The sequence below is a fragment of the Nicrophorus vespilloides genome, unplaced genomic scaffold, assembly GCF_001412225.1.
Source record: "Nicrophorus vespilloides isolate i.1.1-1 unplaced genomic scaffold, Nicve_v1.0, whole genome shotgun sequence".
NCBI classification, from domain to species: Eukaryota; Metazoa; Arthropoda; class Insecta; order Coleoptera; family Silphidae; genus Nicrophorus; species Nicrophorus vespilloides.
Window position 1 is genome coordinate 104,960 of NW_017095696.1, and position 15,886 is coordinate 120,845.

General features: G+C 27.9%; 1 protein-coding gene across 1 annotated transcript in view; it reads right to left on the minus strand.

Annotated features, from left to right (window-relative positions):
* Positions 1 to 11,712, minus strand: part of LOC108560097 (J domain-containing protein) — a 16,932-nt gene extending 5,220 nt beyond the window's left edge. The window contains exon 1 of the mRNA XM_017917541.1: positions 10,962 to 11,712. Coding sequence (XP_017773030.1) covers positions 10,962 to 11,048 — 87 coding nt within the window. The 5' untranslated portion in view covers positions 11,049 to 11,712. The remainder of the gene's footprint in view (positions 1 to 10,961) is intronic.
* Between the last annotated feature and the right edge of the window lie 4,174 nt (positions 11,713 to 15,886).

Below are 15,886 nucleotides of genomic sequence, written 5' to 3' on the forward strand. Positions count from 1 at the left end.
TTCTAACGACACCAAAGACCTTCATCCTTTCTGTTCTACACGTCTACGAAGTTAACAAGTTTTAGGGATTAGTTTTAGCTCCATTAGCGTATCTTAATATACATCAAAGTTAAATTTCCGTTCGTTAGTTTCGCATATCGGTATTATCCAGGCCATTGTTTTCGAAAAGCTTGAAGAAATCATTAAGGAACAAAAGTTCGTTTTAATAGGAAACATAATCTTTTACAAAGTCGACATATCGGATTTTCATTGATATTCCCAGTATACATTTCTTTGCACTCATTTTAATTGTAGATTATTTGCCTTATCAACAATTACAAGAAATCATGTATTATTTACAGTTTTTATAAAAACAGTTTTCTTTATTTTCATTTATATATAAGTAATGCTTCAATTAAAATCTGTTACCATAATTTTTTATCTTTTTGAAACTTTGAAAAACTACTTGAAATATATGTATAGAAAGTCCTATAAAATAGTGTTATTTTTCATATAAATTTTGAATTATTAAGATCTTAGAAAATTGTGAAAAAGTAGAACATTCTTTTACAAAAAATGTGATAATATTAAAGAATATTTCATTTTAATTGTATTTTAACAAAAATTTCCTTCCTTTATTTCATTTAATCTTCATTTTTACTTTCATGAAATTAACTCAATGTTTTTTGTTAAATCTTATAATAGTTTAAATATTAATTAACAATGATAATATTAAAGTCCTTTAATGTAATTTAAAGTTTTGTTTTATTTAATTTAATAGTCATAATAATAGTTTGTAATTTAATTGTGTTTAAAATTATAATTAAAGCCACAATTATTTATGATTATTTTAATCATTTCAAGAGTTATAAAAAAAAATTAGTAGAAACATTTACTAAATTTCATATTCATATTATTAAAGTTCTAATTTTTGAAAGAACTACTCGAAATGAAGCCTCAAAGTTGTAGCAGATGTTGGCTGGAATTATATTGTGGATGATTGAAAACGATTTCCTGGATTGCGGAAATAACACGCATTTCTGCAACCAAATGTCAAAATGACTGATAAATATCTATATTTCCTTCATTTAGAGTTCACAAAAGATAATTTCAAGGACGATAGATTTATAATTAATTTAATTATACTTGCAATAAGGAAAATGTAAATTATTCTTTATTATTTTAATTAAATCAATTATATAAAAATACATAATTTTTTATTGAATATTTCAATCTTATTAACAAATATTACAATATTTTTTAATTGAATTATTATTTTTTATTTCATTGATAATAAAAACAAAGGAAATAAAAAACTGTTTTTTATTTTTTACATACAATTAATATTAATCTATGTAATAATTTTTTATTGCGGAATTAATAATTAATTTGTTTTTACCACTAATATTTCAATATCAACTTAACAAATATTACAATTGCCATATTATTTTGCGAAAGGATCAATTTTTAATTGATTTTTCTTCAAGATTTACCATGGATTGAATATAACATAATAACAAAGTTAAGAAATTGTAAATTCAAAATTCAAATATTGAACTATTAAGTCTGTAAAAGAATAATTTCTTAATAATCTCAAATTCTATTAACTTCGTGGATCTTTCAAAAAAAGTATATTTCAAATACCAAAAAAACAACACAAAATACTATCCTATTTACTTAGTATTGTTTAAAGAATTCTGGAGAAGAATTTTTGTACTTTTTCTGATGCATCAAATTGCCGAAATCCCAAATTATAGCATTTTTTTCATATTTAAGTTCCATGTTATTGTTAAGTAGACATCCTTGATATTCCTTATATAATCTAAAAGCAATAGAAGACATTGATGTTCCCTATTACAGATTGAAACGACGCAGCTGTAAGTCTTTCAGTAGTACGAATCTGTAATCGCTTTCTACTCGAAATCAATTAATATTCTGTACAAAAGTGAACATTGTCGCCTCATGTATTGACTTGATTTTCTTATGCTATAATGCTTCATCGTGATGTGTTATTGGAAGCCAAATCCGAATAAGAAACACAATACGCGACATTCAATGACTGCTTCTCTCTATGTATGTAAGCGCATGTTTTGTTGTTTGTCGTCGTCGTCGTCGTTGTGCTTTTGTTATTGTACGAAATATAATGGGCAGGCTTTATTTCGTTGGTCGTTTCTATTTTGGTCCGAACACATTACCGACCGACCACCGTCGATGACAAAATCACTGCCAAAAAAAAGAATGGTAAAGCTACTGAAAACGCGTAACGACGCATTATTTCCTTACTGCGAACGCATAAAATTCCAACATTTTGCGGAACGACCGCAATTTTACTACATTGTAAAGAAATTGATACAAATTTAAACGAAAACTAGAATTTAAAACATATTACACATTATTCATCAATTTAATAGAAGTTTTAGGAGCTTTCATAAACCGTATATTTCTTATAATTCTATTGATAATTGCAAAAACGTAATGTTATGTAATATTGTATTACATAGTTTCAAAACCTTTAAAATTGATTTCTAATTAGACATTAAATATCAATTAATGAGAATATTTGAAAATTTTTATCAATTAATAAATGAAAATTTGCAAATTTGATTTTAATTTATCATATATTTGAAAAATATCAATAAATTTAGTAATTGACAAATTAATATTGCTCAATAAAAATGTAGTTCGTTTTGAAATTTATAATGAATAACTCTAGTGAATCAGGACTGATCGAAGCCGCACTATTGTATAAAAATAGTCTGTACAGTTTGTATAAAAGCGTATGTTGCTGATTTGGAATTAACTTTGTTTGAAGGATTACAACAACAAAAAATCAATTTTTAATTAGTGCAATGTATGTTTGCAACTTTGAAACAAACTGCGCGGAGGATTTCAATCCCAATTTCCGACTACGTTCTGAAAAGCCAACGTTTTCAGCTGAACCAGATTGAAAATTTAAAGCCGTACTCGCTCGGAGCGCAAATTCAATTAAATTTGATGAAAATTGACGAGGCAACGTAATAAACTGGCCTTGTTTCGCGATGCGGAGATAATACAGAAAGCAATTAGATACTAAAGGCAATTTTAATTGGATTCACTAGAAAACGAAAATTAAACCAAAAAAAAAGAACGAAATGCAGGAATGTGTATAATATATAACAGCAGGATATTCAACAAGTGAAATCTTAACCTTCCTCGTTTACTTAAGGATCTTTTTGCGCCTGCAGAGGTTGAAAACGTTAAAGTTCAAGTGGATCCTCGCGATGATATGATTATGTATTAATGCCTTAAGTGTTGGATCGATGGAGAGGAAAAAAACTGTATTTTTTTTTGCTTCCTGATGCAATTTTAATGCGGGATACCTCGTGCAGCGTATTTTCTCCCCTTCAGCTGCTGAAACATTCATTTCAGGTGGGTTGAGCGTATCGATCGGATTTCGTTCCCAGAGGGCGCCCGTTCTTGCAGGACAACAAACGCTCACCTCTGGAGAGTTTGTCCTAAAAATACGTCGACTGCAGCCATCAAACCTAATTCCATCTTTTATTGCTGCTTATGATTTATAAAACAATTTTGATTTACGCTTCCTGTCTTCGCCGTCAACAACGCAGATCCCTTTCTGGGATTGTTAATTCGAGTGCTGCGATTGTCGTCTATATTCGCATTCGACCTTTGTTTGCTTACTACTTCTTTTTTTTGTGCTTCTTATTTTTAAACTGCGCACGTTGTGACCTTATAGACTCAGCCCTATGTGATCTCATTCAATTGGACCACAAGGCTTTAACTACTCGAATTAGTTCAAGTCGATGTTTACGGATGATTTAATTCATCACTTCTTATTCGTATTCACAACAAAATTTATTGAAATTTTCATTTTGTAACTAATTATTACTTATTTATAATCAAAAAAATATAACTATACTAAGAATACATATACAAAATTACTTACTGGGAATACATTTTCCATAGAATTAAATTTGTATAATTAATGAGTTAATTAACATACATGTTCAATAAATATTTAGGAAACCAATGTACTATTTCTGATTAGTTACATAGTTAATATTAGATTCTACATCATAAAGTTAACGGTAATGTTACTACTTTTCATACATTATTACCATTGGAAAATCTTAGATAATTTTGTTTTCATTGGAAGAAAATTGTATTTTGATTAATTTCTAAATCTATACTAAAATTGAAATAAATACAAAAAAAAAATTGAATATTTATATCAATTTAAAAAATAATGTATTAATGAAATAATACTTTCAAATCAATTTATGAAACAACAAAGTAAATGTTTTTAATTCTCTCAGTCAAACAAACACGATTATGAAACCATTAAACTGATGAAAATTTGTTTCAAAGAATATTTCAGGAATATAAGAAAGTATAAAGTGTCACTATTAATCATAAAATAATGCGATAATATAAAAGTATAATAAAATTCTCAACGAATCGGTATTTATTTCTATTTTTAACACGCAAACATGTAATAACGATGAATGTTATGTAATAAACTCGGTGTTATTGTTCCACGAAAAGTATGATCGTAAAATTCCGTATTTTTAATGGATGAAATACGTTTAACAATGCCTCGCTTACTGCTGCCTCGATCAGTCCGATTTCATAATAATCCAGTTTGTATTTTCAAAGGAAACTTAATTTTAATTGAGCAAAATACAATCAAGTCTCCTTTTGTGCTGTTTATTTGTGTATGTATTTAGTTCCTCGAATAATCCGGTTTCAAACAGTATTTTTTATATAAAAAAGAGGAAAATAAAGCATATATTTAGTAAATACAATTTATTGTAAAGAAATCAATATATGGCCCAGTCGATGGAAATTCATGTACATTTCAATTCAATTCATATACAAAGTTTCAATATCAGGAAATCGACATTTCCATCCAATTTTGACACTTCTATTTGTTTGTTTTGAACTGAAAATGGATTAAGTAGGCATTGCTGTATATATTAAAACATTGATAACTCTTATCGTCTGGGATTATGCATAGTTTTTTGCAATATTGTACTAGTATGTTTTATGGAAATATATGGAAAATAATTTTTGAATTTATTTATACATACAAACACAATAAATAAAGAAAAAAAATAAACAATTTAACTGTAATTATTTTCATGATAACATCCAGAATTTAGTAAATTTCAAGTTTTATTTGTATTTAATGTGTTTTCTTATCTAATTACTTTTATAATTATACAGAAAAAAGTTGAAAAAAAAAATAAAAATCATTACAATAAATAATTAAATACTGATTTTCAAATAAATTTAGAAATAATCAAAATTTTGGTTTTCTTTTTAAGATATGAAAAGTGTGTTGATTACTGAACAGTTTTAATGTGTTTTTTCTAATCTAATAATGGTAATATCATTAAGTGCGTATTTTACACAAAACGAGGTTTAAAAGATACAATTTTCTTGGAATTTCGTCACAAAAAACGGTAAATATTATCGCTGTAATAATAAAAATAATTACGATTTTATAATTTGTAGTAATTGTATAATAGCTTACTTGATAATTTTATGGTTATTGACACCAGTTTATCTAGTAAACTAGTGTCTAGTAAAAATAGTTAAAACTCAAATGTGATATAATCTTAATTATCTTAATTGTATTAAAGTAACTTAATCTCAACAATTATAAAGCTCTAATCTTAATTAAGAAATTAATCTATCAAATATTCAAGAATTATATACTTATTAAAATTAATTAAGAAAAGCAGTCAACTCTTCTAAAACGCAATTAATTGGTGCCGTGTTATAAGAAACTCATAATTACTATAGTCAACCCTCCAATAACGCGATTAATTGGTAACGCTGCGTTATATGAAAACCGTGCTATAGAAATACAAAAAACTGAGAATTAGTATAGTCATCTCTCCTATAGCTCGATTTATTGGTAATGCGTTATATGAAAACCGCGTTATACAAATAAAAAACTCAGAATTAGTGTAGTCAACTCTACAACTCTTGCTCTATGACGCAATTAATTGCTAGTGAGTTGTATGAAAATTGTGTTATACAAAAATACTCAGAATTTGTATAGTTAATTTCCCTATAATGCGATTAATTGCTACCACTTTATACGAAAACTGCGTTAAACAAAAAAAAACTAATAATTAGTATAGTCAACCCTCGTAGAACTCGATTTATTGGTACTACGTTATATGAAAACCGTGTTATACAAAAAAAAACTCAGAATGAGTATAGTTAACTCTCCTATAGCGAAATTAATTCGTACCGTGTTATAGGAAAACCGTGGTAAACTAAAAAAAACTTATAATTAGTATATTCAACCTTCTTAGAACTCGATTTATTGATACTGCGTTTTATGAAAACCGTATTAAACAAATAAAAATCTCAGAATTAGTGTAGTCAACTCTCCTATGACGCAATTAATTGGTAGTGCGCATAAGAATTATTAATTTCACTATAATGCAATTAAGTTAATTGGTACCGTGTTATATGAAAACTGTGTTAAACAAAAAAAACTTATAATTAGTATATTAGTATATGCGTTATATGAAAACCGTGCGTTATACAAAAAAAAACTTAGAATTAGTATGAAAGAACTACGATTTACTACATGTCAAATACTTAATTATTATTTTAATTCTCAATATTAAGTAATAAATTATAAACGAAATGCAAATACAGAACGGAAATGAACATATAAACATACAACATTTATTTTGTATTCACTGTTTACACGAATTCCTTGGATCATCAATTATTACCAATCCAGACATATGTAGGCCACAACTCGAAATCCGCGAAACGAGTTGTATAATTATGTAAGACGAACTCTTTGTGAAAAAGAAATAATTATTCTGAAACACGTATACATGCACAGCAAGTGCAATTCCGCTTAGTGTTTCTTATCGGCGTTTAAGGAATGATCGAACATCGTTAGAAACTAGAACAACAAATTCCAGTTCGAAGAAAAACTGACTGAAGTCAGATTATTTTAAATGCAGCACTTTATTTTAACAGCGTCGATAAATCGACGTCTCAGAGTTCACTAGTTTCAACTGTTTAGGTTTAGTTTAGAAAATAAAGTTAATTTAATTATAGCAGCAATAATTTACCTGTGCGAAAAGAAAGCATTTCGCAACTGAAAATAATTCAATTTGTAAATCGAATATATTTTTAACTTCAATCTCACAAGGTCTTCCAAGGTTACATTTATTGATAGAAACAAATAGAATTTGTTTAAATGCAAAATAGTTCTATTGGAAATAAAAAAAAATAAGAATTATTTCAATTTGATGTAAATAAGTATTTGTATTAGTATTTGGTGTTACAATTTTTGTATTATTGATAAAATTTCTATTTTTATTTATTGTTATAATTTGTATAAGTTGAAATAAATGTATTTCTTGAATTTTTGTTTTTATTTAATACAAAATATTTCGATTTATATAAAAATAAAATGATATTTTCTGAAATAAATTGTTTTGCTGATAAATGTTAAAATAATTTGTAATAGGTGAAATAAACACTTTTGTGTTTATTTGATGGGAAATGTTGTTACAATAGTATAATTCGGTTAATGTATTTCTTGGATTCGATGTTGTAATTCTGTTGGAAGTTTCCACACAAAACATAATACGATCCTTGAGTACGCTCAGAAACTTTGTAATAATAACAGATAATTGAGGTGAAATTTTCGTATGATTCAATAATTTCACGTAATTCCTTTCTCTAGTTCACAGTAGAATAACAAAATAGAGCGCATAAACGTTGTAGTTTCAAATATAAATAATGATTGTTTAAATTGAAATTTCTTACATTACAATCTAAATATATTTACTGAAAAAAATGATAATTTTATCACATTTCATTACTTATTATAATTTTCTATAAAAAATAGAATTTGAGAATAATTTGAAAATCCTTTACTTACATTATATTGAATATTAATAAATTATAATTAAATCAGTTATAAAAACTGAGACTTAGTTGGAAAAAATAATATTTTTTTTAATTTACTTTTAATTAAACTTTCTTTTTTTGTAATTGTAATTATATTATTTGTAAATAAATTACTGTAGTGTTTAATCTAACTGATTTCCAAACATTTCAAAGGATTAAATTTACAATTTTATTTTCGTTATAACTTAAAGAAAATATACAATCTAATTGAACTAAGCTAATATTGTTATTTGAATCTGACAGTAATAAAATTCAAGCCAAACAATAATAAATATAAGAGAGTTAATAGGAAAAGTACATTGGGGAAAATGGAGTGCAAATATTTGCGAGAAGGAAATGAAGACGAAGCACCAATTACGGAAATCGATTCGCCCAGGTCGGGGTTGCTTTCATTTTATTATTCTCATTATAAATTTAAATTAAATATTGATTATATTAGTACAGAAGAGTTTAATTAGGAAAGAGGATTAATTTAATAATATTTTAGACATATTCAAACGTAATTATTATTCAAATATATCCATTTATGAGCAGTCCTCGATTAGTCCGGTTTTAAATAGTGATAATCCGGACTATGCGAGATATTGATATATGTCAATTTATAAAGTGATCAATTCTGAATCTATAGTATTAAAAACATATTTATTTGATGATATTCTTGTAGATATTCTTATATGAAAACGCACATAAAATATCGAATTTTGTCTGCATTTCGCTGAGTTAAGATGACTGAAAGCTTATAAATAAATGTCTTCCATCCACCAGAGACGTTCTGCAGCAGATAAATGACCATTACATTAAGTTTTTTTCAATAATTCATCATACATCTCGCACGAACAGGCGTAACAAACATAATACGAACATTGCGAATTGAATGGTTAAAAGATCGAGAATGAAATTGCTTTATAACATCCACCGAGAATAAAAATGTGAAACACATAACAGCTTATTTTGTGCTGTTGTTACAAAAAATAAAACAAAACAATAAATATTTTATTTTGCGGTTAAATTCCATTAAGCTAATGAAATCAGATTTTCATTGCTTTTATGTAAACACAATATTTATGAAATGCTGTAAATTGTTAATCAATTTAATTGAAACATTGTAAAATAATTTTATTATCCCTGAAATAATTGTTTATTTTATAAAGCGTTTCAATGTAATGCGAAACCGTGATTTCCATATGAGAACGAATATTAATTGAAAACAAGTCAAAATCAAAATAAACCAACAAACGCAAATGATTGAATTAAATTATTTGCGCTGCAATTTTAGAATAGAATTAATATAAAATTTGATTGTTAAATTTGGATCTTATTTAATATTGCATAATAATATGAAATTAAATTTGTTGCTATTTAAATATGCTTTATAACAAGGGTGGCCAAACTGTGGCTCGCGAGCCGCATGCGGCTCTTTAAGAGTCTTGTTGTGGCTAGTTGAACCACAACAAAAAACAAATATTATATATTTATTATATTATGATTAAGATTTTTTAAAAATTGTTATATCAAAAAGTTTAAGTGTGGCTCCTGTTGCAAAAAGTCTGGTTACCACTGCTCTATATTATCTTCCTAACATAGGGCATAGAAAGAAAAATCAATGATCTTTTACTCATAGTCAATTCAATTTATTGATTTCGACAAATTTCATAACTTTCATCTCTACTAGATTGTTTCCTTTATATTTTAATCCCGCACTAAATTCAATTTCTTCCATTTTATTCAATCTAAGGACTAATTGACTTTTTTTTCAATTATTGAAGATAACTTTTAATATTACTGTTTTGTTTATATATTCACAAATCTTAATGAATCATATTTTTATAGATTAATATAAATTGTTACATTGTTGATAGACAATAATAATGAATACAGATAATATAATTCTCTTTAACTTAATATAATATTAGATAATAGAACAATAATGATTAAAGAATTCTTAGGAAACTATTTAAAGTCAATTGTCTTTGTATTAAAATAATTTGGTCTTTGACCTCAATTGACTATAATTTGAGTGATTGCATAAACTGTTATTTATGTATCTTAATTAAACAACAACATCATTTCTTGTTGTAAAATCTGATTTATTATCTACTAAATGACTTTTTACTAATTTTTATATTTTTCATGTAAAAAAAGTCTAATAATTTTAAATCACCATTATTTACAAAAAAAGAGTACAAATTGTATAATATTACTTCAATACATTTAATAAATATTTTGTACTTATTGTTTTAAGCAATATTCTACAATAACATTACAACATTTGGAAGCATTACAGATACACTTCATATACAAAAAAAACATTGATAATTTACGAATATTTTAAGTTGTAATTATTAATATATTTTTTGTAAAAGTTTGTATAAGATTAAATACTTAAAAAAAACAACAAATACATTATAAATGAATACACTAGTATCTATTTCTTATTGTAATATTATACAATAATATTACAACATTTGTCTGCACCATTTATAAATTTTTATTTTTTATTTATTTTTACCCAAATTAGTATCTTTCTATAGAAATTTTAGGAAATTCGTTTATTATTTATCATATTATATATAAACGTTTATATATAAAATAATTAGATTCTACGTAAATTTTAATTTTTATTTATGTAAAAAAATCCGCCAATAAAAAAAAATTTGGCCGCATTACAGACACACTAAGACAAATTTTGGATAATATACCTTCATTCATACTTTGTTGTAGAATTTAAATATGATTTACATACTATGTTTTTAAATTAATTTGAAATAAATAAAATGTAATTATGAAGAAATTTTGGTTTAAAAAAGATCGTTGAAAAATAATGTAAAAATGTGAAAACAAAGAAGTAGTAAGAAAAGACGTATAAGTGTATACGAAATGAGTCGAGCGCATTTAATTATGGAAAGTCGTCAGGGACCTTGAATTCATTACAATAATTACGTAGCGCCGCGAGTTTCTTTTCACTCAGCATTAATTAATCAGGTGCGAACGAACGAACGAAAGAAAATCTAAGTGTATATTCTTACCGAGGAATGTTCATCGCATCCCATGATGGCATAGTAGTCCTCGAACTCCTTGCGCTTGTAGTTGATGATATCGTCGACACCACTCATGTTGCTTGCTCTCTCTGCTCTGCTTCACCTAGGTTCAAAGGTATGTTTGTTGATGTTGTTGTTGTAGCTGCTCTCGTCGGCTTCGGTCTGGGATGGAACGAAGTTGCTTGGTGCACGGTCCGTGGAAATTTGCGCGGAGGTAAAGGAAACTCCGCGCCGGGAAAATCCAGGAAAGCGCCGCCACCAGAGGCCCCGAAAAGTGGAGCGTATTGATTTATCCTGGAAACTAGAGCCTTCAGCACCACCGCACCACGAGTTCTCGACTGCTGGGCTGCTTCACACTTTGGTCACCTCACCAGAAAAAAAGCCGGATTCGGTGAAAGTCTTTCAATGTCAACTCCGGATTGTTTATGCTGTTGTTGCTGTATATCTTATACAACTACTATCTTTTTGATTTATTTTTTTTTTCGCCTTCTTTCGTGTTATTGAGGTGTCCCTGGTAGTAAGTGGAGAACGGTGGGTTCTTGCGCAGTGACCAGATCACCAGTTGCGCGACCTACTCTAGTTTATTGGATGCCCTGGCGGCAGCGACCCAATCGATGGATCCAACCAACATTTGCCACCACGGGGAAAGCCTTATCGCAGTTTTGGACCACAGCATCTCTCTTACTATATCTGTTTGCTCTCTTCGTACTCCTATCTCTGCACTGTATTAAGGTTGCGACACGGTCGTTATCAATGGCCGCTCTCTCGAGATAATAATATTATTACGAGCGGGGACCGCGTTGATGCATTTACATCCATTAATCCGGCATCCAACGTGCAATGAAAGATGGAGTAAATTAAAACACGCACACACACACAAATATAACTTCCATAAATAAATACGAACAGTGACAGATGTATTAATTATAGAAACAGATATTGCCACCGAAGGAGAACTCGGTCTCTCCTCCAACTCGAAGCTCTCTCCTACGCACATGCACCACTCCGAATGCAATCCCAAGAATGCAGATATAATAACATTTTACTTTCACATTAGGGGAAGGCTTTACACTCATTTCATATAACATCCGACAATGAGAAAAATCTATCATAAAGAAAGAAAACTGCTGTTTAAATCTTTCTCATTAATCCTTATAATAAAAAGAACTATACAACTCTTTATACAATTTAATATTCATGAAACTTTATCTTGTTTCATATAATATTTCTTATTTATTTAATTATTAATTATAAAAATACATTTTTAATTAGTTGCGTCAAAAAATGTCACAGTACAACTAGAAATAATTAGACAATGAGAAACATTATCATAAATACAAAGAACTATACTAGTATTAACAATATTTAACTTTCAGGAAAGGTTATGTTCATGTTTCATATACTACTTCCTATTTAATTATTAATTATAAAAGAAATAGATTTTTAATTGGTCGCAAAATGACAACTGTCATCTTACGTCAAAAATGATGTCATTAACAAATGAATTACAGAACAACATCTATATCTTTATCATTTATTCTCATAATAAAAAGAACAATACAAATATTTATATTATTTAACATTCAGAAATTATCAATTTAGTAATTAAACAGAAAATACTTTTCTAATGAGTCGCAAAGTGACAGCTGTCAAAAATGTTATATTATAAACAATTGCGTCATAGTACAACGACTACAAGCAAATATGTTGAGTAGTGCAGCGAAAAGATGAAGAAACGCTGCTTTAGAAGAGAAACTTCTAACATATTCATTAGTAGTTGAAAATATTTAATTTCATCTAAAAAAAAGTTATTCTAAACATACAACAAGAAAATCAGAATCAAATTTAGATAAAACTTCAAAAAACTCATTAGTTGAATGAGCTAAATGTTACATGTTAGATTGAAAAGAGATACATACATCAGCTTGTATAATATAAATATTAAAATTTCCAAGTATTTAATTTAACATCATTTTATCATAATACCTTGTTATATGTCAAGATTTATAAATTGAGTGAGATTCAGTCATCATGTCTTCACTTAAATTGATACTCTACGAAATTTGGTGTCTCGATTACTAAAAAAATATCCGGTATTTTTTTAATACAAGAAGCAAACGCTTCGTATGTTTCATTAGTTAATGTCAAAAATAGTTTCGGTTCCTTACATTTCAATGTAACATTATGTTCTCACTGAACAAATAAACTAAACGATATTTAGTTTCCGGACAAATCTTTACAGTAATAAACTTTATTAAATAACTGTTTTTATCTGTTAATAGTAAAACTTTATATAGTAACTATTGTTTTATTTTTTAGAGAACAGTTAGATCTTCAAAAATAAGATAATATTTTATTTATTTATTATTCTTTTAACAATTTAACAAAATGTATTAATGTAATAAATTTAACATACAATTATTTTTCTAATTGTTTACATTTTACAGTATGCACTCACTTTTATACAATGTAATGCATTAATTATTTAAAAAATGTAATGATAAGTTTTTTTTATACTTGTGAATTGAGAAGTAAATATAAGATATGATAACATAGATTTAATTGGTAAATAGTTAAATTGTAAATGATTATTTTCTGTAGCTTAAGAAACATATACACCTATAGGCCACAAATACTAAGTTGGCTAATTAAGACAAAAGACGCTTGTTCAACGAGTAATTTAATCACGCTTTAATTAGTACAAACGAAACCATCGCATTCACTGCAAGCGGCGCGGATAATTGTACTTTAATAAATTACATTATATTAGCTACAGCTACAGTTTTGTTACATCTCTTCTCGTTTGTTCCTCGTCTCCCTCTTTTCTCTCTCTTCATTCTTTCCATTTGTTTGCGGTTTTCTATTCTATTTTCACCCCTCACCCATTTCCATTGCACGTTTTCGTGCCGCTCGTCGCGCTTTCGCGAAAAAAAAACAAACAGACGCAAATGTGTACAATGAAACGTGAATTTCAGGGCTTTTGTTTTTGAGTCCGTTTGTGCTTCGCGCACGTTCGCACTGCAATTATAACTTTGTTAATGGGTTCAGAGTGTGTCTCCGCGGGATTTCAGAGCCGACCACGTTTTATATTATATCGCGAATTCGGAGTGACATTCTTTTGTCTGCGGTACTCCGCATCTTTTTTTTTATTTTGATTTAAAAATGGAGCACAAAGGACGGATTTTCAGTTAATTATCAGCGACTGTCAACAACTTTGTTCGTTCGTTCATTTCATTCGTTTGTTTGCTCAAACGCTATCAATTTACTGTCAAGCTTCAACGCATGTATAAAACGCATTCTTATGTAAATAACAAAATTCGTTGTTAAATTAATGTAAAATTTGATAAAGATTAATCAAACAAATACAGTGAAGTCTATTGTAAAATTAAATTGTTTATATTATAATAAATATAAAAATTCACTATATTTAGTAAAATAAACATAATTTGAAAAACGAATTGTTTTTAAATTGAAACATTGCTTTGTTTTGATTATAATTTTGTTTTGCTGACAAATATCAATACAATTGATGAGGACTATATTAATTCGAAATTAATTAATTTATTGATGTGAATGGATGCAAATTTGCAGAACGTTCGCATGACTAATTACGTTAATTGGCATTGCATGATAATTAGCAGATGCTGCGAATATGGGGTGGGTTGAGTTTTGGGTAAAGTTTCGGTATCGAGCATTGCGTGAAATGGCAGACGCCGATTTGGCGTTCAGAACCATTCGAAAATCGATAATGCATTCCCCGTGCAAATTTGCACCGTTACCGCACATTCCTCCGGCCACCGAAGTCCATGAGAAACACACAGTTTGACCTGCAAAATTTACGTTCATTGAGTTCAGTTGCTTCCATCCAAAATTGAATTTGTTTACAATTTGGATTTTCTGTTCCAATTACTCAATATTCTATTTTATTGAAAACAATTTCCATATTTTTATTTTTGTTACTTTTTGATTGAAATAGGTAAAAGTTTAAATTACGGATGAAACGATTAACTCAATTAATATATTATCTTTATAGTTAATACTTAACCTCACTTAACCTAACCTATAATATAGAATGAATGCAATATAATGAACTTTGGTACAATATACAAAATTCTGAAAATATTGCTAAAAAAAAGTATTTTTTATGATTAATACAGTGACAATTCTAGTATATAGACACAAAATTCAAATTATGAACAATTGTTGTCGTGCAAAGCTATTTTCACACCAAATATAACAACAGAGTGAAAGAAGAAAAAAAGCGCACACAGTCTGAATAAAGAGCCGTAGAAACGGAGAGACAGTATCCATTATTCATAGAATTTACGCACTTATTTCAGGTGTAATTTGGCTTCGATTAAATCTGCCACAAAAGGAGGCAAATGACAATCACTCATTCTGCGCACGAACGTCTGATCTTCCCAAAGCCCGATCCGATATGATAAATAGAAATTAATCTGCGCATCGACACACAGAAAATACCCAAATTCCAAATATTTACAACACTATGATAAATAATAAGAATTAATTTGGTGACCAATTCAAACAATTTATATTCTATATAGTTTACACGAATCGATGATAAAAATAAGTCAATTTTTTCTAATTATACAATAAGTTTTATTTATTTTTTGGTGACCAACGTGGGGCTTAATTTAATAAATTTTCATTATGTACAAAATCTTCCGGAAGTTCAATACAATAAGAAAATAGTGCATTTGCACCAGCGAATGTTAAATTTCCGCAAATAAAAACGAAAGATATGTCTTCGTCCGCTCCGTCGCAACTTTTACTGGTAATTATTTATTTTCGTTACGTCTTGTCCACTGTTTGCTTCTTTCCACATTTTTTTTTTAATTCTATTTCCTTCTTTTTTTTAAATGAGTAAATTCAGCATCCGAGTGGAAATGTAA